Below are 27,258 nucleotides of genomic sequence, written 5' to 3'. Positions count from 1 at the left end.
ACTGCCAAAGTTTCTAAACGAGGACATACTTTAATGATGCAGATGCCCATTTAGAGTCCGTGCTGTCTGAAGGACGGAGACGCGCTCCCTTCAGCGCGGGCAGAGCTGCTGGATGCAACCTCCTGTGAAAGGGACAGCTGAGAGCTATTGTCATCCAAAGAGTGAATTAACCTAGAATTTTCTTTTTTTCCATTTTATTAATATTTTAAAAAATACATAAAAATACAACATCCAATGTCTGAATAAATATATTTAACAAGTTGCAAGATAATACCTTATTTTACACAAAATTTTCAGCTTTAGAAATCTTGTTAAATAACTTCATTGTTGTTATATATTTCATTTTTGTCTTTTTGTAACAAAATAAAAACTCTGAAATTACATAGAAAAAAGACAAAATATTTTTGTCAAGGGATAAGATAGTCCACTGAAAACTTATTCACAATTCCACTGTAAACATTAATAAACATTAAAATATTTGCATAATTGTGTGCTCAAAAATCCTATAAAAAGTGGAAGACTTATTACAACTGTAGTTTTCAGTCAACTACACTTCCTTTCACAATTTATTTTGTCCCATTTACACCTTTAAACCTGGGCACACTGCTGAACATATACTTTGGCAGTTCTAAATAGCAAGTGCTTCCACAAAAATAAAAAAACAACAGCAACAATAATTAAAAAAAAAAACACAACATAAACCCCCTACTCACCAAGTGTTCAAATACATCTTAGTGAAAGTGCAGCAGTCACTATTCAGCTGGATAATATTTTGATGTTTATCATGTGCACTTGCTTGTCTATGATTTCTATAACATTTGAAAGCTTTATTATACAAATTCAAATTTGCTAAGTGCCCTTTTTCTATCTTCACAAAAAATGAAAAATTAGGAAAAATTATGACAAATATGGCAGGCTGCCTAACCTTCAGTTATTAATCAGCTTATTGTTTGCAACAGAAAAAAAAAGAAAAGAGAGGGAATAGATACAATCCAGCCTGGAAAAGTATACAGGATATACTTAGCAATGTCAAACCAGTTGAGTGCTTTCTGTGGTTGTATTTCAGGGTTTTGGGATTTATGTCCATGGCAGCAAACTGCTGGGAAGGCAGAGAAAGCGTTCATCACCTGCATTCTACAGCAAGCACATTTTGTGGGGGAGATGATGATGATGGGCTCATTCCAGTGTCTGACGAAGCAGATGACATGGAGGCTCCTGCATGAGACACTGCGGAAGCCAAACAACTACATTAGACCCAAAATGATCAAAGATATCTAGCCACTGGCAAATTAGAAATACATTTACCATTCATTTCAATCAGTCCCCTTAAATGGTGCTAAAGGAATAACATCTCACAGAATTTCCTGTAACCAGCTAACCACTGGCTTCCTATCCTTATCCTGCCCGACAGACCTAATGGACACGACATTCCCATAGGCGACAGTAGTTATCTAGGTCAGGTATCAGAATCATAAGGATCGGGATGGAAGTGTAGTTGTGTGATTAGAAAAAAGTCCTCACGTGACTTTAACATAACGCTCCAGGAGGAAATAACACAGGTTAAGGATCACCACTCTGTGCATTTCGTACTTTGCCATTTTTTTATGTATTTTATCTTCTCTTTCTTGGCAACCCTTTCCTATCTCCTGCCAATCTTTGCCTAATTGTTCCTAAATAAGAATTTAGGAAATTTAAAAATTAAAATTAAAAATTTTTGTTTAAGTAGATCTCTCTCAGTGTATACATGTACTATCACTGTGACATGTGACTTGTTATTATAAATTCTAATATGCAGAAGTCACTCAATGTCTCACTTTAATAACTCACTTCACACTAAAAAAAACTAAGAAAACAAAAAAGGGAAGACTGTAATGAAAGAATCTTTTTTTAGTTGTGTGAAACTCCTATCACCTTTAGGAAATTTAAAGCAGGTCAGGGTGCTCTGAAGAAATTTCAATTTGTTAATTTGCTTTTCTTTTTGTGTTTAGAAGTTCTGTAAAGACTGCCTGCTATTTACATTCTTTAAAGAAAAGGACAAACATGGAAAGCCTGATCTCCTTCCATTAGCTCCATCTTATTTCTAGGAGTAAAGATTGCTGGACTTGGACTGGATTCAAGACCACATATAATACAACTCATCTTCTCAGAAATACATCCCCGGAGTCTCTGCATTGGCAGAAAACTCTCAATATGGGCAAGCCTGTCGGGTAATTTACCTTTTTGTAAGAGACCGCCTTCCCAAAGCCCTCCCCTCATGTACATCCTACTTCTGGAATAGTTGGCTCTCTCGGCCTGCTCTGCAGTGGTCATTCTATAGATTTCACTCATCACCTTGGTATTTGCCTCACTATTTTCCTAGGTAGGATTCCTTGTTTGCTGGATCTCATGTTGTCTTCTTAGCTTTCTAGTTTCTAGTTTGGCTTCTAGTTTCTAGTGCTACCATTGAAAAATCTGACATGAGAAACCTGATGCTGTTCTGAGACCCTTTTTTTAGATATTTTATTTTATTTATTTTAGGGACCACACACACGAACACAGGGGACGGGCAGAAGGAGAGAGCGAGCCAGAAGGAGAGACCATCTTAAGCAGGCTCCATGCTCAGCACAGAGCCCAACTTAGGACTCAATCCCACCATGTCATGATCGTGACCTGAGCGGAAATCAAGAGTGGGTCACTCAACCAACTGAGCCACCCAGGCGCCCCTAGATATGCCTTTATATGATAAAATTTTAGGATCTTCTTGTTACACATAGGATTCTGAAATTTCACAATGTGCTTTGGTGTGATTTTTTCCCCCATTCTTTAGAGAGATTACGGTGAATTCTTTCAATCTCCTAATTCATATCCTTTATTTCTGGAAATTTTTCTTATAATAGTTCTTTGATGACAGTGTCCTATGTTTATTCAGTGCTTTTTCTAGAAATTCTGTGATTCAGAAGGTGTATCTCTTGGCCAGATCCTATACTTCTCTTAGTTCTTTTCCCCTATTGTCTTTTTGACCATGTACTGGAATTTCTTTAGTTTTGCTCTCTCTTCTATTACATTTTTTAAATTCCTATCATAGTTTTAATTTTTGAGAGATCCTTCTTGGTCCCTGAATTGTATTACTAGTATCATATTTTCGTCTCAAGACTGCAATACCTTTCCTGTGTCTGTGTCTAGCTATAGTTTGATGTTCTGGATAGGACATTGTCTGTTTTTTCCAAGGTCCTTTTTTTACTCTCATTTTCTACTTTGGTTTCTACCTTTATGTAGAAGCCTTCCTATCTGCTCTTGTGGCTTCCATATTTAAAAGGAGGATATCAAAAAGCCAACTGGAAGCTGTGCACAAGTACGCAGAGCTTTTCAGTGATGGGCAGTATATATGTACTGATTGGCAAGGATCTTGCTTTTTGGTTCAGGAACCTCCAAATGTTGGTATCTGTGTTAGTCATTCCTCTTGGGTTGAACAGCTTCTCCAGAGGAATTCTTCAGTCTCCTCCCAAGAATGAGCATAAGCTTAGTTGTCAGCTTTCAGGAAGCCAAAAGGATAAGAGTTACAGTTGGAAAAGGGATATGAATCTCATCGTTCAGTATTGTATACTTCTGCTCAAGCTCCGTATTTCTGGTTTTGCACTTAACCCTCACCTTCAGTTAAGACTGGTGTACCTGAAGTCTACAAGCCTATTCATTCCCCTCTCCCTCCAATAAGTTAATTTCTTATTTTTCTGCTAAAGCTGCAGAAAAGGGTAGTTTGTTTCACAGCATGGGACGAAAGAATCCAATTTCTCCTTCCATTTTCAACCAATCATTTTTAATGTCACATATATCCCTGCTTTCTGGGGTGATATGATATAGACTGGCTTGCTTCTTGTTTTGTCCTAATGCAAGGATAAACAAGCTTAGGTTTTTGCATTCTGCTAGGACAGTTACAGCTGTCTGTCTGCTTCTCAGCTTGTAAGAGTTAAGCTGTTGATATGTCTTGTCTACTGTGGTCTGCTGCCCCCTTATCTTGTTCTTGTGGGTACAGGGCTTTTCTTTACTCTTATTTTATAGTGGGGCTTGGGGATGGATCTGATGTGAATATACCAATGTTTAGCTATAATTCTGTGCAGTTTTAAGGTATAGGCCAGGCATTACTCTCTCTCCAAGATTAATCCAAACTAATCTCTCCTTCCTTCCACCAAGTAGTATCACTCTTGGGGCCCTCCTCACACACTCTCCCACTAGAAGTTAAGATCTTTTGAGATCAAGGTCCGTATTTCATTCATCTCTGTACTTACCACCTGGAAGAGGGCCTAGCACATAGTGTGTATGCATTAATGTTGTTGAGCTGAACTGTTTCAATGAATGTTGTTGAGCTGCTTAGGAAATAATTTATGATCCCAACAAAATAGTCTCTTTGAAGATAAGCTCATATGTCCATTAATTTTGGTGAACCTCATAATAACAGATATAGTGCCTGTTAATAGGTAGCCAATAAACGTATGTTGAGCAAAGACTGAATTTCAGAGGGAGTAACTCTTCTTGAGAACCCATCACATTTAGTAAAATCACACATTTTGTAAAACAGTTCATAGTCCTTTTCAAGAATCTCATCCTGATTAATTCAGTTGTTGACTCACTCATTTCAACAATAGCACAAAGACAGCACAAGGAATCTAAAAACAACAATGTGTACTATATATATTCAAAGACTAACCTAAATCTTCAAAAATGATAGTATATATTTGAAAAACAGAAGGAAGAAAAATTACAATCAAATTACCTTCTCTGTCTTTCTTTTTTAATCTTTTTCTCCTCCTGTCTATGGTTGCCACTTCGGATTTCAAAGACATGTAATATTTTCTTATTTCTTGTAATTTTTCTTGGAGAAAAGAGATTCTCTCTGTACTGTTCATATTATCTAATTCATCTAAAAGGGAAAAAAAAGTTAATTTGGTTTAAAAAAATTACTTAAAAGAATATGGCAGTTCTATCAAAAATCCAACTTATAAATCCTCAAAAGCTTTAATTTATGAAAACTTTTACATATTAATAGCTAAATAAGGCTCTATAAACAAGTATGACACTAATTACATTCATGAGTAAGATTTCTGTATGTAACTCAAATTTCTTGTACTAAATATATATTACTTAATGATGTATTACTTAAATGATCAGCAAATAACAAGAAAACATCAACACACAGCAACTGTGATCTATAATTATATTTATCTAAAATGTTTCTTTGTATAGATGATTTTTTCGTTTATTAGTTATTTACAATTACCAATACTAGAAAGGGTATTTCAGTTTCAATGATATATACAAATCACCATCTTATTTTGTAACTGGAGATCTTTCAGGTTAGTATTTATCAGGTTAGTATCATGAAAAGATACAGATTTATATTTAAGTGGTAATTACTGATAAGGCAACATTTGGAAACCTACATAAATGAATTTGGTAATCATTCTTTCTCATTTTGACATTTTAAGGTAAGTACCACTTTACAATATACATTCAGGTTTTCTAAAGCTTCTTACTGAGTTGAAAGCTCCATTTATATGTTCTAGGGGATGAATTTGGATGTTTATCCCTGTGTTTATCTTTTTCTCCATCTTTGATGTGAGGGGAAATCCTTGCAGGAGATCGTGCAAGCTTCTGTGGCTTAGACACACTAAGATGCTTTACTGGTGTACATTTACTTGAATTGTCCAGGACAGGAAGATCTTCACTATCACTGCTTTGTCCTATAATAAGAAAAAATTGATTCAGAGATTATAAATGATAAAAATCTCAAATATCAAAATGCAGCAGACCCAGCAATTGCATTTTTGTAATATCCTACAGAAAGAAGTGTACAAATGCACACTTTTTTTAATGTGTATTTATTTTTGAGAAAAATAAAGAGCGTGAGCAGGGGAGGGGCAGAGAGAGAGGGAGACACAGAAACCGAAGCAGGCTCCAGGCTCTGAGCTGTCAGCACAGAGCCCAACGCAGGGCCTGAACCCACGAACCGTGAGATCAAGACCTGAGCCGAAGTCTGGTGCTTAACCGACTGAGCCACCCAGGTGCCCCACAAATGCACAAATTTCTTAATAGCAAAGAAATAGACATCTAAATGCCCACCAGTAGGAAAATGGTTAAAAATTATACACGGTTGATCACTGAACGTCGGGGTTAGAGGCACCGACCCCCATGCAGTCAAAAATCTACAATTACTTTTGACTCCTCCAAAACCTATTTACTAATAATAGCATGCTGTTGGCCAGAAGCCTTACTGATAACAAAGTTGAGTAACACACACTGGTATGTTGTATACAACATTATATACTGTACTCTTATAACACATTAATCTACAGAAAAAAATGTTAGAAAATCACAAGGAAAATACATTTACAGTACTGTAAAAAATCTGTTTATAAGTGGACCTGCACAATTTAAACTTGTGTTGTTCAAGGGTCAAATATACTACTGAATACTTTGCTAAAGTGGTTAAAAAGAATTAGCTAAAGTTTATAAGAACAAAAATGGCAAAATATCCAATATATATTATTAAATGAAAACTCAAAGTTATGAAACAATATGTGTAGTATTGCCCCATTTATGTTTAAAACCAAAAACAACCCAAACTGCATAATTGAAGGACAGAAACACCTGATGTATACACATCCTTTAACATATATATATATGTTTGCATACATATGAATTGCATAATTGTTTGCAATTCTATCCCTCCTCACCAAATTTGTACTTAGAGATGCTTTTGCTCTTCACTTCATCATAAATTAGAATTGTTTCCTCCCCCCCCCCCCCCACCATCTTCTATATCCTACTTCCACCCTACTCTCTCTCAAAAGCCAACCTTGCCTTCTGACAAGGCAAGGTTGAGGGTTACCCACTCAATTTCCCAGCCTCTCCTCTATCTGTATCTGTCTTTATTGACTTTTTTTTGGGGGGGGGGGTCAAAAAGAGAGTGTTTCTGAAGACTACTCTCTTCAGCTGTACTCTTAAAACCATCCACTCCCAGCTCCCCTGGAATATCTCAACATCAATTACCATCTTCTTTTAGCTTCAACTTCTTTTCCCAGAGTCTGCCAACATGCTTATATCTTTCCCACTCTTAGAGGAGGTAAAAAGAAAACTTCTCCTTTTAGCTGGCACCTCCTTCCTTCTCTTTTAAAGTAAAATTTCTTGAAAGAAACTTTGTTATCCTGATTTCCACATCTTCTAATCACATTCCTGGGCTCTTGTTAGGGTCCCAACATTTACAACTCAACAAATCCAATCAATGTATTTAATCTTATTGCATATCCAATAGCATTTGAAACTTTTTTATTCAAACCCACCGGCATTTACTGATTTGCATTTGTCTCAGATCAGTGCCCATACAGATATCTCACATAATTCTGTTGGTCCTTTTTCTCTTTTTACATCTCTTCCACAGGAATCGCATCTTCTTACAATCCTTTACACAACCATCTTCTAAAAACAGACTCTTCGAAGCTCCACACCCCATTTCCCTAATACTGGGTATCTCTAACCCAACATTCCCTGAATTACTTACTCTTCCAACAGCCTGCTGCTACTCCTCTATTCCATGTGTCCATTAGCCAGTCCCTCATATGTAACTAATAATGACTGAGTCCTAATGATTTCACTTCCCATCTCTTTAGTTCATTTCTTCTTGCCAAAGATTAAGCCAGATATTCTTTCCCAAAAGTAAAACTGATGATCTCCTTTCTTCCTTTTTAATCCTTTTTACTTTGAGACAATCTTCAAACTTAGAAAAAAGCTGTAAGAACAGTTACCAAAAAATGTTTTTCTGACCCATTTGAAGGTTAAGTTGCCCTGCCACACTTGAGTATTTGGTGTTTATTTCTTATAAACAAGAACATTCTCCTCGTGTTATCTGCAGACTGACCCCCAATTTAGCAGTTTATATGTCATATTTCTGAGTGTTGGAATCTGGGAGCAGCTTGGTTGAGTGATCTGGTTCAGGTAATTCTTGTGATGTGGCAGTCAAGCTTTTAGCTGAGGCTGTGGTCTCTGTAGACTTGACTAGAGCTGAAGGATATGCTTCCAAGACGGTTCACTCGCATGGCTACTACTGGCAGGAGGCCTCAGTTCCTTGCTGGCTGTTGGCAGGATAAGCTCAGTTCCTCACCATGTGGACCTCTCTATACCTGCTGTGCCGTCATGACTTGGCAGCCAACCGTCACCAGAGCAAGTGATCCAAGGGAGAGCAAGGAGGAATCTGGAGTGCCTTTCATGACCTGTTCTCTTGAAGTCCTACTCTATCACTTCATTTGTTACAAGTGAGTCACTAAATTCAGCCCACATGCAAGGGAAGGGAATCAGGCTTTGCCTCTTAAAGAGGGGACTATCAGTAAATTTGCAGATCTGTTTTTAAAACCACCACATTCTTATAGAACCACAATACAACCATCAAAATCATGAAATGAACACAAATCTATTATCATCATCCAATCTTCCTATCCCATACAAGTTTCTCTACTTGACCTGGTAATGTCTTTTGTAACAATAGGATCCAGGTGAGAATTATATGCTGCATTTAATTGTCATGTCTCCTAAGTCTCCTTTCATCTGGAACAGTTCCTCTTTCTTTGACTTTCATGACCTTGACAATTTCTCAAATTGCAGACCAGTTATTTTACAGAATACCCTTCAGTTTGAATTTGTTGATGGTTCCTCATGATTACATTCAGGTTATGCATCTTTGACAGGAATGTCACAGAAGTGCAGCTGTGTTCTTCTTGTATCCTGCCAGGTAGTACATGATTTCCTCTTGTCCCATTACTGGTGGGGTTCACTTTATGTGACAAACGTAGTATCTGCCAGGCACAATGATGTTATTCAGTTGCCCTTGGTAATTCCTACTGCCTCTCTCTTCTCATTTCCCATCGCTCTTTCTCTCTACATCTGTATTGTCCAGCCACAGGTGGCTATGGTTCAGAAATTTTCCTTTGAAATGGCTTTGGTCTTGTATAAAATTATATGCTCCTTCTGTGGAATATGTATCTACTATAACCGGGAATTTTCCTTTCAGACTTGTATGAAGGCTTATTTTAGAGATAAAACTTTAATTTGTCAAAATCAACCATGTTTATTTCTATTATATTCTATGACTTAGTTTTTATTCCTTATGGTACAAAAATCTTTCTCATGTAATCTGTTGATTCATACTGATTTGTTAATTTCTTCGTTTATTTCCACATGAATTTCATTATCCCCCATTTTAAAAATACTATGATACTATTTAGGAATCAGCTTTTCTAGATTAAAGTAAACCATTCCATTCAGAAATGTAAACTTAATCTGTTTTTACCACTAGAGCAAATATTACTTTTCTATTATTCAAGATCCTCAAATACATTCCTCAATATTAAACTGCTTTACATAAGAAATACAAACGAAGTAAACATAAAAAAATAATCACAGCTATTCCAGCTCCAAATAAAATTGATCAAAAACTAATGGGAAAACTGCTATTTTCAGAACATAATAAACCAAATTTATTTTTAAATTGACACAAATGATCAAGCCAACAAAATGCTGAAAATATTAACTAAATTCATGCTGTCTAAAGCCAGCATTGGAAAGCACCAACCTGTTCCATTCTTTTCAGTTTTGGCTACAGCACTTGTTCGCTTTGGGGTACGCTTTTGCTTTTTTGCCAATAATCCACTATTTCCATCATTTGGCCTTTTCTGACCTGAAATAAGGGGGAAGAGACGACTTGAAAAATACATACATTTTGGATACCATTAGTTTATTATAAAAGACATGGAAATTATTTACAGGATGAGAGATTTCAGTGGAATGGGCAGCTTCACATGATACCATTTCAATAATAATTTATTTCGGTCTGCATATTTTCTGAGAATGTCACCCTCTCTAAGAAATAATCCTCGTCATCTAGACCTACTCTAGTGCCTCCATATTCTGAGAGAAGAACTTTACCTCCAACTTTGACGCTAAATGCTTGTTATCTCTCCACCTTTCCCTTTAGAGCCCAGTCCAACAGCTACTACTGTTGCTTACAATACTTTTTCTTGAGAGTTTTGCAGAAGCATAATGCCTCCATTAGTTGCAGTTCTGGCTGTACTCCTTTCAACTAAAACTCGGTCAAAGGGGGAAGAAACTTTCTAAACGCCTGTCCTGCCATAACTCCGGCCGCTGCAGTTGGTCTTCTGCGCTTGAGCCACCACCACCGCCACAAGAGCAGCTGTATTATTCACCAGTCTACTCCACATGAATTTCTCGATGTACATTTTTTTTTAAAGGCATGGGAAGGGAAAGTGGGGACGTGACGTACAAAGGAAAGAAAGAATAGGAGGGAGGGAGGGTGGGAACTTTACAGATCAAGAATGCCTAAAACTCTTAACTTACTAATTTTGGGGCTGAACGTAAAGGCTGATGTTCTCCCTAGAAAGTTCTTACCCTTCTCTCTGTTCTCTCTTTCTTGAACAATTATACTACAGGTACCAGAGGCAACACCGGCTTCAAACCCATTTGCAGATTCCCTCTCACAGAGACCTTCTTGAGATTCTTCAGCAATGCTATCAACTTCAATGGTTATGTCACTCTCACTTTTTATACTTCGAGACTCATCTTGACTGAGAGTAAGTGGTGAAGCTACTGAAAAGTGATGCTGTACAACAGGAGGTAGGGCAGGTGGAATAGAAACAAGAGAGTTAGGCTCAGAGTTTTCAACTACTACATCTTCAATACTGGTCTTATCCTTCTCATCCAAATCATCCAAGTCTACTTCATGGCAAACCAAGGTCTCAGGCCCAATCAGAGGCATTGCATCCTCTTCTTCTTTTAGTGGAGTATTTACAGTTTCTTCAGCTGGACTGTCAAATTTTTCACTAGTCAATTCTTGACTGCGTTGGTTGGACTCTGCTATTAATGATGGCATTTCTTCATTTTCTACTTCAAAATGTTGTTCAAAATTTAAGTTTTTCATTCCCTCAGATGCAATACAGTCACTGGTCTTTTCTTGAGATACGCTGTTTGTCATTTCCATTCCATTCTCGATTCTTGTTTTTTTCTCTGGTGATGACTGTCCCAGTAATTTCCGTTTCAACTTTTTTTCTTTTGTACACTGGTCAATTTCATCTTCAGCAGTAGAGGAAAAATTTTTACTGTCTAGTGAAGAAAATTCTAGACTCTGAGCTTCTATATGAGATTCACTTCCTGCTTCATCCTGGCTAAATGATGAAATCTTTATAATTTCTAAAGAAAGATCTTTTGTCTTGCTTCGTCTTCCCTTTCCTTTAGGAGATTTTTCAGCCTCTTTCTTAACTTCTTCTCCTTGTTCCACTTTATTTCCAAAAATCTGTACTATTTGTTCATTCTCTCCAACTTCTAACTTCAGTGTTTCTAAAGGCTGCATTTGTGTCCTTTCGTTTTCTTTTAATATATGTGCAGCAATCTTTGGATTTTCTTCATCTAGTTTATCGTCATTCAAGTGTTCATTTTTTTCTAGTTCTTTAATATCAGGAGAAAGTTCTTCATTCATCAAATTCTTTTCTAAAAGGTCTTCTGTTTCACTATCAGATGAGCAGGAGTCTGCAAGAGGAAATATTACTGTATTACAAAGGTTTCTGTCTTAATTACCAATGTAATTTTAGAATAAAAATTCTACCACTCTAAATCATACACCACTGAATACTTCCCTGTAGAAATTCCTGATAAATCATACATTTGGGCCAAAAAATGGGAGGGGGTGGTAAGTTGCAAAATTAACTCCATGTAAAAACACATTACACTGAAAATATTACTATCTCAAGTCTATAAAAGAGCTAGTTTGGGCTATGAAAAAAATCTCAGAAATTGGGCTATGAAAAATCCTCAGAAAAAGCAAAGGACTAGTACTGAGATAGTAAGTTAATACATTAAGTGGTTTGATCTGAGGTCTAATAGATATTGATTAATAAATGTAATGGGCATTCTGTGTCTCTAGAAAGGAATATGACATTCTATTTTTAAAAATTCTGAAAAGAAGAGATGCACAAAATGAGCAGTTTGAATTCCCAAAGGTTTAAATATTCTTTTGATTTAAAGACATAAAAGTATAGGCAAGCTACCTTCTTGCAAAAGAACTCATTCTCTTTAAGTTAGAGAATTTTTTAAAATAGTAAAGTAGGGCTGTGAAAATGTACAGGAACTGTAAAATATAAAAATTCTGCCCACATGGTACTCCTATTGTACAGAAGTCCAAAAAGGCAAACTCAAATAGACAAGCTTCATTTGGTGGACATCTTGCATTTGTGTGTTATGATAAGCTTCCAGTAGATGGCAGTGATGAGGAGGGAGCAAGCCCTTTTCTAATTTACACACAAACACCACATGGACGAAAGGTAGTCCTAGTTCAGAATAGCTTTTTTCTTGAAGGGAGGAAAAAGTTTTGATGAGACAAGGATTTAACATTTTAAATCTCATGGGAAAACAAACAAAGGTAGAAAGGTGAGAAAAAAGTTAAAAGCAAAATAAAGTATGTTCACCTATACTCATCACAAAACATGCCTATACCACGTTAGTTTGTGTGCTTTGAACACCTTGGTGTCAGCTTTGTTGAAATATCTTGCGTGAACAGCACTGAATTGTAGGAGACACTGGTGCACGCTCTGAAGGACAGTGCAGCACACAGTAGGATGCATGACTTGTCAACCCATCTTCTTTCAAAATAGAATACTCCTACAATACTGACGACAAAAGTATTCCAATTAAAGTAAGACATCACTCAGTCGTAAGTAAACATGAGAGACTAAAATATTTATCTCAGGGGCGCCTGGGTGGCTCAGTCAGTTAAGCGTCCGACTTCGGCTCAGGTCATGATCTCACGGTCCGAGGGTTCGAGCCCCGCGTCAGGCTCTGTGCTGACAGCTCAGAGCCTGGAGCCTGTTTCAGATTCTGTGTCTCCCTCTCTCTCTGACCCTCCCCCGTTCATGCTCTGTCTCTCTCTGTCTCAAAAATAAATAAACGTTAGAAAAAAAATTTTTTTAATAAAATATTTATCTCAAATCAAGTTTTGTAGTTTAAATTATATGAGATTAAAAACTTAGATGACTTTCTATGAATCTCTCACACAAGTATAGTTTTATTGATTTTTTAAAAAATCAACGATCCTCAAAATTAGCACCTTCCATTCCATTTGACAGAGGTGAGCTGTCTGGCATACTGCTGCGAGCACTTCTGGTACCTGATTTTCCTTCACTGTTTGGAGTCTTAGACAAACCATATGGCATGTTTGATGAAAGGGTAGATTTTAAAGGAGGTCGTCCTCGTTTTGACTTCTGCCTCTCCTCATCCCTCTTGTCATCCTTTTCACTGTCTTCTTTATTCTGGGTAACAGCAACAAAACGTATGAGAAGGGCCGATGCCTTAGAAAAAAATGAACATTCTACCGACATTCTACTTCTCCAAGGAAAACCATAACTCAAAAAAAGTTTTATATTTTATATGTCAACTCTTAGTTCGTGCTTATAGAAAAACCAAAAACAAGTGGTTTTCTAACATAGTTATAATTATATGAATAAGATAGTCTATGGTTTGTAACACCGCAGTCCCACGGTGAAGGCCAGAGTCCGTGCATTAGAGAACTGAACAACTACTCAGCACCCCTCCTTGTTCATTACTATTCCCTGAGGACAAGAAAGAGACCTGCCATCAAACAGACAAAACCTTAGGTGAATTTCTACAGCACAGGCTGAAAATTGAGGGTAGGGATGTTGAGTACAACTAGCCAGCAGGTATGTGTTTTAGCTTTATCTAGTACTAGCTTTCAAGACAGTTGTCTGCAAAAAAAATCCTAAAATCTGACAACCCTGAGTCTGCATCCCACAAGAGTGGTGAGTTCCATCCTCTCTTGATGAGGAATGTATCCTCTTTTTTGTCACCATCAATCCTGTTTTACCCTTTTACTATAGAGCCCCTATAGACATTTGAGTTTGAAGCCTGTCTCCTAGGGAGTCCCTGGTTTTTATCTTTTCCTAAACAATATGGTAATGTGTTTACATTTTTTACTTTTTAGCTTCTGGGTTACCAGAGAGAAAATCACAATTACCTTAAAGAAATCAAGACGATTATTACAATGAGAAAACAAGATTTATAAAACACAGTATAATATAAATAATACCTATACTTATCATAAAGGATATGACTCTATATACATACTTTTGCTTTTTTCTTCTGTTTTTTCTTTGGTCCACCTTTGTCCAAAGGCCAGATTATCCTGTCAGCCTTCACCCATTCATCATACCTTAAAACAGAGAAAAAAATAAAACTTCACAGTAATACCTTATTTGAAATGTATGCACCAAATGAAACAGCAGTGAGGAAACTAAAGAGTTCAGTTCTACTGTTGGCAGAAACATGAAGAGCACAGGGGCTGGTGTATTGGTAACAAGTACCAGCCTGTACAAGGTGTGTTGTAAACCTGCCACCACCAGGACAAGGCAAGAAAATTTCTTAGGGTAAATGAGCAAGAAAAACCTATGCAGATTCAAGACTGTTTAAACGGCTTTTATTTTCTGTACTGAGCTTTTGTTTCCCACAGATCTGAGCTTAACAGAATAAGTTGATGTTACACTGGCATTCATTCTATTGACCAAATAATGAATGCAGAGATAAGTGAGGTGAATTCACATTTGTAACATGATCAGTTCCAGGTTTATTTATGAAGTCCTTTTCAGCTCTCTTTTCCTCCCAGAACTCTATAGCTGCTAGTATTTTTTTTTTCTTTTGATGTTTATTTTTGAGAGAGGGAGAGACAGAGTGTGAACAGGGGAGGGGCAGAGAGAGAGGGACACACAGAATCTGAAGCAGGCTCCAGGCTCTGAGCTGTCAGCACAGAGCCCAATGTGGGGCTCGAACTCATGAACCGTGAGATCATGACCTGAACCAAAGTTGGATGCTTAACCGACTGAGCCACTCAGGCGTCCCACATAGCTAATATTTTTCTTTTCTTTTCTTTTTTTTTTTTAACATTTATTCATTTCTCAGAGACAGAGACAGAGCATGAGCGGGGAAGGGACAGAGAGAGAGGGAGACACAGAATCTGAAGCAGGCTCCAGGCTCTGAGCTGTCAGCACAGAGCCCGATGCGGGGCTTGAACTCACGAACTGCAAGATCATGACCTGAGCCGAAGTCGGATGCTCAACCAACTGAGCCACCCAGGCGCCCCTATAGTTGCTAACATTTCTAATAAAATTTTATTCTGAACTGTTACTGCTAAGACTGAAAAATTTTAGAGATCTTTCATTTTTTTATTAAAAATTTTTCTAAAATGTTTGTTTTTGAGAGAGACAGAGCACAAGCAGGGGAGGGGCAGAAACAGAGGGAGATATAGAATCCAAAGCAGGCTCCAGGCTCTGAGCTGTCAGCACAGAGCCCAATGCAGGGCTCAAACTCACGAGCTGTGAGATCACGACCTGAGCCAAAGTCAGACGCTTAACCCATTGAGCCACCCAGATGCCCCAAGATCTTTCATTTCCTTTAAGTTTTTATTCTGCTTAGCTCAAATTGAAAACTCCTCATTTCCCTTATACCTTCTTCCAAAATATTGACATCACTTTTAAATTTCAACACAGTCCACATTACTAATCAGGGCAAATAAGAAACTAAACTTTCTACAACTAAATGCCAGTTCTTACACTATGTAAATATATAGGTATTTATAGAGCTTAATCAAAATCTAAAATGTGAACACTCAGGCAAAAAACACTACAGGCAGTCCTTACTTTGAACTGCACCATGTTAATGGAAACCATACCCTCACTTTGTAACCTAGTTACCACGGAGCCGTGCAAAGGAAGGACACAGTTCCAATATCCACATATCGGTTGACACAAGACCGTGACTTACCTACACTATGGTTTGGAAAAACGATTTCCTCCTGGACTAACCCAATACATTCATTTTACCCGGCTTTATTCTTACTGTATTTCATAATAATCACTCACTTGGACATTTACTGAGGGCCTACTAGCATGCCGGGCACTGTCTGAGAATACAGTGTACACTGTAGAGAGTAGTAAGAAGACCCTTGCTGTCATGCAGCTTGCAGTCTGGTGTAAAAGGCAGACATACAGTAAAATCGAGGACAGTCTACTAAATGCAATAAGAGGGTTATTTATGTATCTGGTCCAGGGCACAAAGGAGTAACTGCCCAGTTTCAAACTTTTACGGGACCTATCACACAACTAAGAAGCACAGGTCTGATTTAGAGTACACCTCTGATTTAGAGGCCACATGGCCTGGTCACCACAGTATGTCATGCAGGTACTCCAGTATTAATACTGCCAACCAAGGGTGGTCCCAGAATCTCTCAACTACAGACCAGCACTCCCCTCACAATTGCACATGCTACCCTGTTTTAGAAACCCAACTGGATTCTCTAGGAGCTACAGTGGCTCTATTTCCATCAGCAGACCGCAATTATACTAGCTTTTAGGAGTACAGAAGGACAATGAAAAACCATGAGCCGTATCAGTAACCAGTTAGGTAACTAGTTGGGAAGATAACCAGTGAGGAAGAACGTGAGCATATAATAAAATGACTGTTGGGGCGCCGGGGTGGCTTAGTTGGTTAAGCATCTGACTTTGGCTTAGGTCACGATCTTGCGGTTTGTGAGTTCGAGCCCCGCGTCAGGCTCTGTGTTGACAGCTCAGAGCCTGGAGCCTGCTTCGGATTCTGTGTCTCCCTCTCTCTCTGCCCCTCCCCTGCTCAGTCTCACTCTGTTTCTCAAAAATGAATAAATTTTTAAAAATAAGTAAAATGACTTGAGAAAAGTCATATAGTAAAATACTAAAAAGATGAGAGTGAAGGATAGGAAGGGAACTTTCTAGAAAGATGAGCAGACCCACACAGAGTAGGAGTGGATGGCTAGAACTGAATGGAAGCAGAGAAAAATCAAAGGCTATAATGTGCTACAACTGCAAAGACAGTGACTCAGAGCTGACAAGATAGTACCCCTCTCCCCGAATTCAATATGTGCATACAAAACAACAGATCTCTAAGATCACTAAAGAGTTTGCACAGAACTGGTGAATCATGTTGTATAACTGAAACTAATAGGACAATGTATGTCAACTATAAATATTGAATAATAGGCATGTTTTAAAAATTAAAGTTTGTGGGGCACCTGGGTGGCTCAGTAAAGCATCCGACTCTTGGTTTTGGAGCAGGTCATGATCTCTCAGTTCATTATTTCAAGCCTCGCATCGGGCTCCAGGCTACAGTGCAGAGCCTGCTTGGGATTCTGTCTCTATCTCCCTTTCCCTCTGCCTCCCCCTGCTCGTGCTCATATGCTCTCTCGCTCTTTCTCTTCTCAAAATATATAAACAAACTTAAACAAGTTTCTTTCTAGTGTTGGCACAAGTGTGAAGAACATAGGGACCAGTCTGAGAAATTTTAAAGTTTTATATGCTATTCATTAAACCCATACTTTTTTTTTTCCTTAAAGTTATTTGAGAGAGAGAGAGAGAGAGAGAGAGAGAGAGAATATGCATGTTGGAAACAGACAAAGAGGGGGAGAGAGAATCCCAAGCAGGCTCCATGCCCAGTGCAGAGCCTGATGTGGGACTTGATCCCATGATCATGAAATCATGACCTGAGCCTAAATCAAGGTTCGGATGCTTAACTGACTGAGCCACCCAGGCACACCTAAACCCATATTCTTAAAATGATGCAAAATGAAAGAAACCTAACTCTCCCTCACTAAAGAAAACAGTCAACATTTATTGAGTACTTACTGTATGCCAGGCACTGTTCTAAGCACTTTGTATGTTAATACAGGTGTTAAGCACTATTTCTCACAACATTTTATAAAGCAGGTGCTTTATCTTACCCGATTTAGAGGTGAAGGAATTGACACATAACAGCACATTTCTAGTATGTAAGGAAACCTTGAAGCACTCTGGCTCCAAGCAAATACAGGGCAAGCAGAGATATTAAACGCATAAGGCTTTCCAAAGGGGAAAGAGAAGAGTAGAGGAACTGGCCTGGTACTATCAGCTACAGAGCTGATCTGGACTCAAAGCTACATGCAGTTGTTCTCCTGTTGAACATCAACAGTTTCACAGAACATCAACATCAGATAAGTCTATCCCATGACCATGACAGATCAAGACAAAAACAAGACCACTTCATAATACTATCTAAACACAGGATAAAAAGGAATATTATCCAACCCACAAAAATGACCAACATCCTTTTATCTTGAGTGACTAACTGCTGCTTCTTTATCAATTACAATACTAACCTTGGTCTAGTCTTCTCTTCTTCTAGATAAGATTTATTAAGAAAACCAATCACACAATTATCACCACTTCTTGACCACATCCAATCTACAGCAAAACCCACTTCCTTAAACCCTCCCTAAAATCATCTAACAAGCTCAAATCTGAGTCCTAACATTTTTAAATTAATCAACTTAGAATTATAATACTTGATACAAGCTTGATTTATTTTTATTTTTAAATTTTATTTATTTTAACATTTATTCATTTTTGAGAGAGAGAAAGAGACAGAGTCTGAGTGGAGGAGGGGCAGAGAGAGAGGGAGACACGGAATCCGAAGCAGGCTCCAGGCTCTGAGTTGTTAACACACAGCTCGACACAGAACTCCAACCCATGAACTGTGAGATCATGACCTAAGCCGAAGTCAAGACACTTAACTGACTGAGCCACCCCGGTGCCCCGATATGAGCATGATTTTGAATAAATGTAATAGACAAACCACCTGCACCATTGGGAGCTGCAGGCCTGCCTCCCTGCCCATGGTCTGCAGGATGTTTCCATAAAATCCTGGGCTACTGCTGTTTCCAGAGGCGGTGCCTTGGACTTTCATGAATTCATCTAACACTCTCTTGATGAATGCCCCATGGTATCCCTTACTGTGTTCTCCCTCACTGCAAATGAGCAATAAATCCAACCTGTTCAACTACACATAGGATCTTGGTGACCCTTGCCTGAAGTACTGACACAGCTAGTAAAGCACTGGAGATGTTAAAAGTCTTGGAAAATTCAGATAAAAGGTATGCTTTGTAACCATTTGTTTTATATATACCATTTTCTTTGGTTCTTCACAACATTAATCTTTTTGAACCATGGAAATAAATTTCAATAGTAAGAAAATACGTTTTCTGCTTACCTGACATTCCATCCATAGTAATGTACCAAGTATAAAACTTCTCCATCATCAATTTCAGTGCTTTTAATACTAGCTTCATAGATTTTCTGCGTTTTTCCTCGACCATATTTTACTTTCACTTTGGTTCCTGTTAGGCAGGGTTCCATGTCTTCCTCATCTTCCTCCCCATCAGAGTCACATTTGCTTTCAGTTTCTTCCCTGCAGCAAGTTATAACATTGATAATGCTACTAATAATTTAATGGAGAACTAATATATGCTAAAAGAATTCAACATGTAGAATAGTTAAAACCTAAGAATTACCTTAGTAGCATGTCAGTGGAGGAGGAGAAGAAGGAGGAGAAGGAGAAGATTTTTATGGACTACCTACTAAGGAATTTATTTATTACGTAACGGTGCACTGTACCACAAGTAAATCCATATTTCTTAAAGGCCAATCAATAATCACAGTTGATGATGTAGTCAAATTAATCAGTTTTGATAAAGTAAGAGCCATGTGCTTTGAAAAACTCTTTAGCATTCATATTCAAGTGCCACCTTATTATGTGAAAATTATCTAAAGATAGTTTCTAACTTCCTGCAACTAAATTGTCTTGAATCTACTTTACTACCACTCTGCTCAATTTAGAATGGTCTTTAGCATAACTGTTTTATTTTAGTGGGCAGAATAATGAACAAGGGCTATCTACCTCAGTAACCATATCTTTTAAACTAGTTTATATTTTAAAGGTTTTCCTACCGTAACAAAGAAACAACAGATATTTGAATATTAGGTCACTTGTTGAAACTGTGGGATAGCACCAGGAGAACAAAGCTTTGTGTATCTCATACTGATTTCTGTTGTGTTTTTACTCCTCTCCCACCAGCTTTTGTTTAAAATAATCAGGTATAAAAGAGATTGACATAGGGAGGTCTGACAATATTTCAGTATTTTTTATAAACAAAACAGTTTGTATTAACCCTCCAAGGATTTAGAAGAGATCTACACCAAAGATCATCCTAATGTCATGAGTGGTAAATGTTTCTTTCAGAGGAGGCATTATGCTCTAATAAACGTGGGGCATTTATCTGGGGAGCACTAAGGGAACCGACATGAAGAAGCTTTGACAACCTCATTTGCCCTGGGAAATGTTTTATCTCGAAGGACACATTCAATATTATAGTCTGATAAGGTAATTTCAAAATATTAAGAAACTACTTAAAACAGAAATGTCTACAGATAAAAAAATCTCCCATTTCCATGATTCCTGTTATAGAATGAGAATACGAACTATGTTTGTCTATATATTCAATCTTTATTTAATAGAAGGGCATATTTTTTTTCATATTCAAGTCTGAAATTTTCTCTGAAACAATTACTTATTCTATTTACATAGCAACTATAAAGGCTTTTAAAACCACATATTACATATATATATAGATATATATATACACACATCTATATATATACATATATACACATATATACATATATATACATGTATTACATGTTTTATGTATTAAATACATATTACACATATTTTGATGCTTATTTTTAATAAAACGTCAAACTATAATTAGCCCTGATTTAAGTGGTTCACTTTTGCTTAAATTTATTGTCCAAATATTTGAAATTCTGCACTCACATCATTATATTCAACTCCAATTTTCTCCTCCCAGTTTTCCTAATCCTATTTCGATACAGAACTTTCTTTATTCACTCATCTAATTCACATGTAATTGTGATAGCTCTTGTACCTATTTGGACTGAATCATAAAATCACCTCTCCCACTCACCAATCATTCCTATTTTTACAAGTATTTTCTCAATGGTTAATTTTTAGATGGGTGTCAGCCACTAGTTGGATGCAGCAGGCTACTTTTTCCCAATTTTACTTAAACTTCTAGAAAATTTGTCATCATATAATGTAGTAATCAAAAAGTAACTATGGAGAAGAGCTCATGTTACAAGAACGTGTGTTATGCTGTTGTTGCTGAATTAAGATTCATTTTTTAGTAGCATATAAAAATTAGTAAATCCATCTGACAACACAGAAATGGCCAACTAAACACAGTCGGACATTAATTTGCTCTAGCTGGACTGCCTAATCTTTGGTAATGTTTAAGTCAGTTCAGTCCATACATGTATAATACATGGAAAAAAAATACCAACACTCAACAGCAAACAGAATGGACATTAAAAAACTGAAATTTATTGGTGTGATGTGGGGCAAGAATGTATTTTCCAAACTAGCATCAGGGGTGCATGCCACTTATTCTAATACAATAACTTGAAAAGAAAAATGTCTTAGATAAAGCTAACACACAGAAACATCTGCTAGTACTGTGCACCCATGTGTTTGTTAGCTTTCCCACATTGTACCTTTTTTAAAATGGAATTTTTGCTGTCGCTGTTTCCTCTTGTCCACTTCCTCCATTTTTCTCCAGCTCCCTTCCCTGCTGTCAACTGCAGGACCTTTCTTTTGACTGGGTGGCGCAGCCTTCTGTGAGGCCACTGTTTAGGGCACAAGTGCTATTAAAATGGTGCGACCAGTATATTCTCCAATTCCGAAAGGCGATACACATCATCTTCACAATGTGTCTCACCTTCACTAGACAAGAGGAACGGAAGTCCCAATAAGAAAACATTCCCTCAAACCTGAATCTCTAAGCAGGATCAGAGCGCTGCTGTACCCCAGACAGGTGCTTCTGGAGAACAAATATAAGATAATGTACCTCTCTTGGCTTTTTTCTTCCTCTTCATCTGAGTCTTTATCAGAATCCTCCTGCTTTTTAATTTTCTTCTCCTTTTGCTTTGGTGTATTTTTTCTCCCCAGCAGTAACTCGTTTTCTTTTCTCTCCACGGTTTCATAGTCCTCAACTACATCTTTATTCTCTGTATCATTGTCTTTCAATTTGTCTTCTGTCTTGTCTTCTTCAATTTCCTTTTTAATAGAATTTGCATCTCGAGCTATTCTCCTTCGTCCCTAGAAGGGGTAAAAAAGCTTTAAAATAGCTATCACTACAAATGGGGAGAAAGGCAGAAAATGTTTCTTTTTCTTAAAGCTTCACAGCAATGACTAGTCTTCTCTCAGGCTTGAGACACAACAATGACAGCCCATCAATTCCTGGGCACTTTTCCTTTCAACCCATATAAATTACTTAATTATGTCCATGTCTACTATGATCCTTGGCTACATACTACATTAGAAGTAAAAATCTCTTCCTTTGTTCACATTATTTTATCTCACTTTTGTATTTCTTGACTACAATAAAATTTTAATTGAATCAGAGTTGACATGTTATATTAATTTCAGGTGTATAACACAGTCAATTGACAATTATATACATTATGCAGTGCTCACCATGGTTAAGTATAATCACCATTGGTCACCAGACAGTTATCCCAATAGTATTGAATATATCCCTTATGCTGTACTTTTCATTCCTGTGACTTATAACTCCAAGTTTGCACCTCTGAATCCCCTATACTTACTTAGCCCATCCGCCCACTCCCTCCCTCTGGCAAACACTAGTTTATTCTCTGTATTCATCAGTCTGTTTCTCTTTTTTCGCTTATTCTTTTTTCTTTTTGAGATTCTACTTGTAAGTGAAATCATATGGGATTTGTCTTTGTCAGACTTATTTCACTTAGCATGTTTTATCCCACTTGCAATATTTCTTGGCTACAATGAATGTTCTAAAATAATTAACTACACATCAATGATACAGGTTAGTAATAGTACTTTTAAAAGATTAACCAGCAAAAAAAAAAAAAAAAAATATTATGGACTCTTAAAGCTCTGTGGTCTCTAATTCCACCATTTTTAAGATAAAATTTACATTATCACTCTATTTCTGTGTGACTACATTTTAAAAGGATTGAATTACATCAATGGCCAACAAGTGAGCGGATTTCTTTGAATGAGTATCTAGAGAGCTCACTAGGCCGGCAGGAACTTGTCTTCCCCCAGAAGCTTTCATCTAGCCTCTTGCATGCTCGACTGACCATGAAACTGGTGAGCCATTTTATTCTGTCCTAAGTTCTCCTTCAAGTCCACTTCTACACACTGGCAGAGTTCCCCTCTACTTGGAATAAAGTGAGGACAGAAAAGGGGCCAACAACTCAGCACTAGAAAACATTATAATTATATCTCAGTATAATACATTTTCCCTAGTTCCTAACTATGTGTTATTTAAACTTCAAAGTTAGAAAATAAGTTTATTTTTTTTTTTATCACAAAGAACTAAAGGGTAGGTTCCATGAAGACAAGGACTCTCTTATTCACTTCTATATCCTATGCACATAGCAGGTGTTCTTTATTTTTTTAAGTAAATTTTTATTTAGTTTTATCTTTTATTTTTATAAAGTTTAGCAGGGGAGGGGCAGCAAGAGAAGGCAGGCTGTGCACTGCCAGCACAGAGCCCAGCACAGGGTCGAACTCAGGAAATTGTGAGATTGTGACCTGAGCTGAAACCAAGAATCAAACGCCTAACCATCTGGGCCACCCAGGCGCCCCAGCATATGTTCTTTAAATACTTGTAGGTAAATGAATGAAAAGAACTGTTCTCTATCAAACTTCAGGCCTGTATACCTGTGTTTCAGAAGTCCCATTTTAATTTTTAATTTTGATTAATTTATTTAAATAGTTTTTAAATAATTTTTTTAAGTTTATTTATTTTGAGAGAGAGAACAGAAGCAGGGGAGGAGCAGAGAGAGAGGGAGAGACAGAATCCCAAGAGGCTCAGGGCTGCCAGTGCAGAGCCTGACATGGGGCTTAAACTCACGAGTCATGAGATCATGACCTGAGCTGAAATCAAGAGTCAGATGCTTACGTGACTGAGCCACCCAGGCCCCCATTTATTTATTTTGAGAGAAAGAGAGAGAGCACACACGTGAGCAGGGGGAAGAGCAGAGAGAGAGAATCCCATGCAGGCTCTGTGCTGTCAACACAGAGCCCAATGAGAGGCTTGACCCCACCAGTCATGAGATCATGACCTGAGCCAAAATCAAGACTCAGACACTTAACTGATTGGGTCACCCAGGTGCCCCTATTTATTTATTTAAGTAATCTCTGCCCCCAGTGTGGGGCTTGAACACAGGACCCTGAGATCAAGAGTCACATGCTCTTCCCAGTGAGCCAGCCAGCTGCCTCAGAAATCCCATTTTTAGAAGTTTGCCGCTCATTCATTCAAACAAGGAATTTTTATAAGCATATTTATTACAGCATTTTGTAATCATAAAAAATTGGAGAAAATCTTAAGGAAGGTAAATTTATGGAATATCCATAATATGCAGTATTCTACAGGTATTTTACATAAGATGAGAAACATCTTTATGTAACATCTTTTTATGTTAAGTTTTAAATAAAACTTAAAAAAAAAGATGAGGAACATCTTTATGTAATGACAAGAAAGTATGTCCAAAATACATATAATGGGAGTTATTATTCAGTCTTAAAAAGGAAGGAAATTGTGACACATACACAGATTCAACCTGCAAGACATTATACTGAGTGAAATAAGCCAGGCACAAAAGGACAAATACCGTATGATTCCACTTATATGAAGTACCCAGAATAGTCAAATCAGAGACAGAAAGTAGAATGGCTGTTGCCACAAGCTGGGGGAGAGAGGAATGGGAAGTTACTGTTTAATGATGAGTTTCAGTTTTGCAAGATGAAAAAAGTATTGGAGATGGATGGTGGTGATGACTGCATGACATGTGAATGTAGTTAATGCCACTGAACCATACATTTAGAAGTGGCTAAGATGATAAATTATATGTGTACTTACCACAGTTTTTTACAATTAAAAAAATGAAAAAGAAATGAAACAAACCAATTTGAATGTTTCATGAAATTCACTAGAAGATTCCATTTACTGGATGATGGTCAGAATAGACAGTTGTTTATTTTTTTAACGTTTGTTTATTTTTGAGAAAGAGAAAGAAAGTGTGAGTAGGGAAGGAGCAGAGAGAGGGAGACAGAGGATCCAAAGCAGGCTCTTGGTGACAGCAGACCCCGACGCAAGGCTCGAACTCATGAACCATGAGATCATGACCTGAGCTTCGGACACTTAACCAAATGAGCCACCAGGCACCCCAAAATGGACAGTTTTAAAAAATGGTTTCTGAGCAACTAAAAGAGGTAAGAGGTGATTTCATCTCCTCTTTCATTAAATAGGATTTCACTGAAAAATAAGACATAATAGTAACTGAACTTCTTTGATAATGTGATAATTTTTTCTCCTAAAATTTAATAAATCCTATGTAGACATCATTTAGCAATGATCAAAATAATGGATGACAACTTCTGCAAAGGACTTAAATAATAATGGAGAAGAGCAGATTAGAAGATAAAAGCAGTGTGCACATGACTAGAAAATAAGATGAAGCATAATAAACTGCCACAAGAATTTTATGTGCAGTGTGCTGTGAGGTAACAGAGAATGAAAAGAACCCATCCAGTTGGAGGCACAGGAATTATAAGGAAGAGATTCATGCATTCAACAACTATTTAGTAAGTTCTTAATGTAGATGAAGTACTATTCTAGATGCCTGGGATCTGTCAATGAACAGAAAAAACACTAATCCCTGCCCTCATGGAGTGTGAATCCAGTGCAGAGTGGGGTAAAAGAAACAAATATAATAAAAAGAATATGAGTAAGTAAATTACAAGTAAAAGGAGCAACATTAGAGGGACTGCAAATGCCAAACAGACAAGGCAGATTACAATTTTAGATAAGGTGACCAGGATAGGCTTCAGTGAAGTGACTTTTTAAAAATTTAAAAAAAAATTTTTTTCTAGAAAGCGAGTGAGAAGGACAGAGGGAGAGAGAGAATCCCAAACGGACTCCATGCTCAGCGCAGAGCCCACTGTGGGACTCGATCCCACAACCCTGGGATCAAAACCCTGGCCAAAATCAAGAGTCAGACACTCAACCAACTGAGCCACTCAGCCACCCCCAGCGAGGTGACTTTTTAGCTAGACTTAAAGGAGGTGAATATTTGAGACTGACCCCAGATGAGAATGACTTAAACAGACATAAATAGAAAACAACAGGAGAAATGGTTTTTCAGGAAGAGTAACCGGCATATTTAGAAAAAAACAGGCAGGGGTGCCTGGGTGGCTCAGTCAGTTAGGCATCTGACTTTGGCTCAGGTCATGATCTCACGTTCCGTGAGTTCAAGCCCCGAGTCGGGCTCTGTGCTGACAGCTAAGAGCCTGGAGCCTGCTTCAGATTCCATGTCTCCCTCTCTCTCTCTCTGCTCCTCTACTGCTCACACTCTCTGTCTCTCTCTCTCAAAATAAAGATTAAAAACAAAACAAAAAAAAATTTTTTAAGGAAAAAAACAGCCAGGCTAGTCTGCCTAAAGCACAACTCAATACTAGAAAACAAACTAGGTTCACTGAAGTATTTTTGTGTATATCTTAAAATGTCCATAATGAAAAATTTTAAGTAATGTTTAAAATAAACCAGATAAAACTAATTATTAACTACTTACCCTTGGAGATTTTAATTCTATTTCTTCTCTTTCACTTTCACTATTTGAATCAATATTCTCCTCAGGTTCACTCTTCACTTCTACTAAAGGCATTTCTTGATCTACTTTTAGAGCCTCTTCCATTGATTCTTCTAACTCTTTTTTTTCCTCTTTTACTTTTGGTTCATGGTGGTGAACAGTTCTGAACTGAATATTTGCAGAACGGCAGTATTCCTCAAAACCATAGAGATACCTAAACAAACAATATTTCATTTTAGGAAATCTTAGTCTTTACATTAACTTGAATACTATATTATTAAACATTTTATTTTTAAAAAGTAAAACTTAAGACTTTTTTTTAAAGTACTTTTTTTATGGTACTGACTTCTTGGTTTTATACAGGATTATAAACAGGAATATTGATCATACAATTTTTCCTAAAAAATCTATGCTTGTGATAACTGAACATAGCTATCATAGTTTTGATATGAAAGTTGTTCACCACAGAAGATATAGCTCTAGAACACCTATCATCATTTCAGACTGTTAACACTACCTGCATCCCTAATTCTGAAAAGGAAATTTAGGACAACATGAAAAATGGAGTAAAGCAGACTTGGTGCAATGAAATAATGTTCAATCCCAATCA

The 27,258-nt window shown here is 37.3% G+C and overlaps 1 protein-coding gene and 1 pseudogene across 3 annotated transcripts in view; both read right to left on the bottom strand.

The window, feature by feature from the left end:
- Positions 1-232: 232 nt before the first annotated feature.
- ARID4A (AT-rich interaction domain 4A) overlaps positions 233-27,258 on the bottom strand; it is a 62,821-nt gene continuing 35,795 nt past the window's right edge. For 2 of the 3 annotated variants that reach the window (XM_027065809.2, XM_015071843.3), the window contains exons 15-24: positions 26,631-26,862; positions 21,860-22,110; positions 19,147-19,344; positions 14,170-14,254; positions 13,136-13,337; positions 10,429-11,562; positions 9,596-9,700; positions 5,508-5,714; positions 4,748-4,894; positions 233-1,227 (exon numbers count right to left, since the gene is read on the bottom strand). In XM_027065809.2, coding sequence (XP_026921610.1) covers positions 1,124-1,227; positions 4,748-4,894; positions 5,508-5,714; positions 9,596-9,700; positions 10,429-11,562; positions 13,136-13,337; positions 14,170-14,254; positions 19,147-19,344; positions 21,860-22,110; positions 26,631-26,862 — 2,665 coding nt within the window. In that variant the 3' untranslated portion in view covers positions 233-1,123. The remainder of the gene's footprint in view (positions 1,228-4,747; positions 4,895-5,507; positions 5,715-9,595; positions 9,701-10,428; positions 11,563-13,135; positions 13,338-14,169; positions 14,255-19,146; positions 19,345-21,859; positions 22,111-26,630; positions 26,863-27,258) is intronic. The other variant, XM_027065810.2, reaches the window with a different exon arrangement.
- On the bottom strand, positions 9,715-10,420 carry LOC106974558 (10 kDa heat shock protein, mitochondrial-like; annotated as a pseudogene).

Source organism: Acinonyx jubatus, chromosome B3 (genome assembly GCF_027475565.1).
Source record: "Acinonyx jubatus isolate Ajub_Pintada_27869175 chromosome B3, VMU_Ajub_asm_v1.0, whole genome shotgun sequence".
In the NCBI taxonomy this organism is placed as follows: Eukaryota; Metazoa; Chordata; class Mammalia; order Carnivora; family Felidae; genus Acinonyx; species Acinonyx jubatus.
Note: the sequence above shows the minus strand (reverse complement) of the source record. Positions and strands in the feature narration are given on the sequence as shown.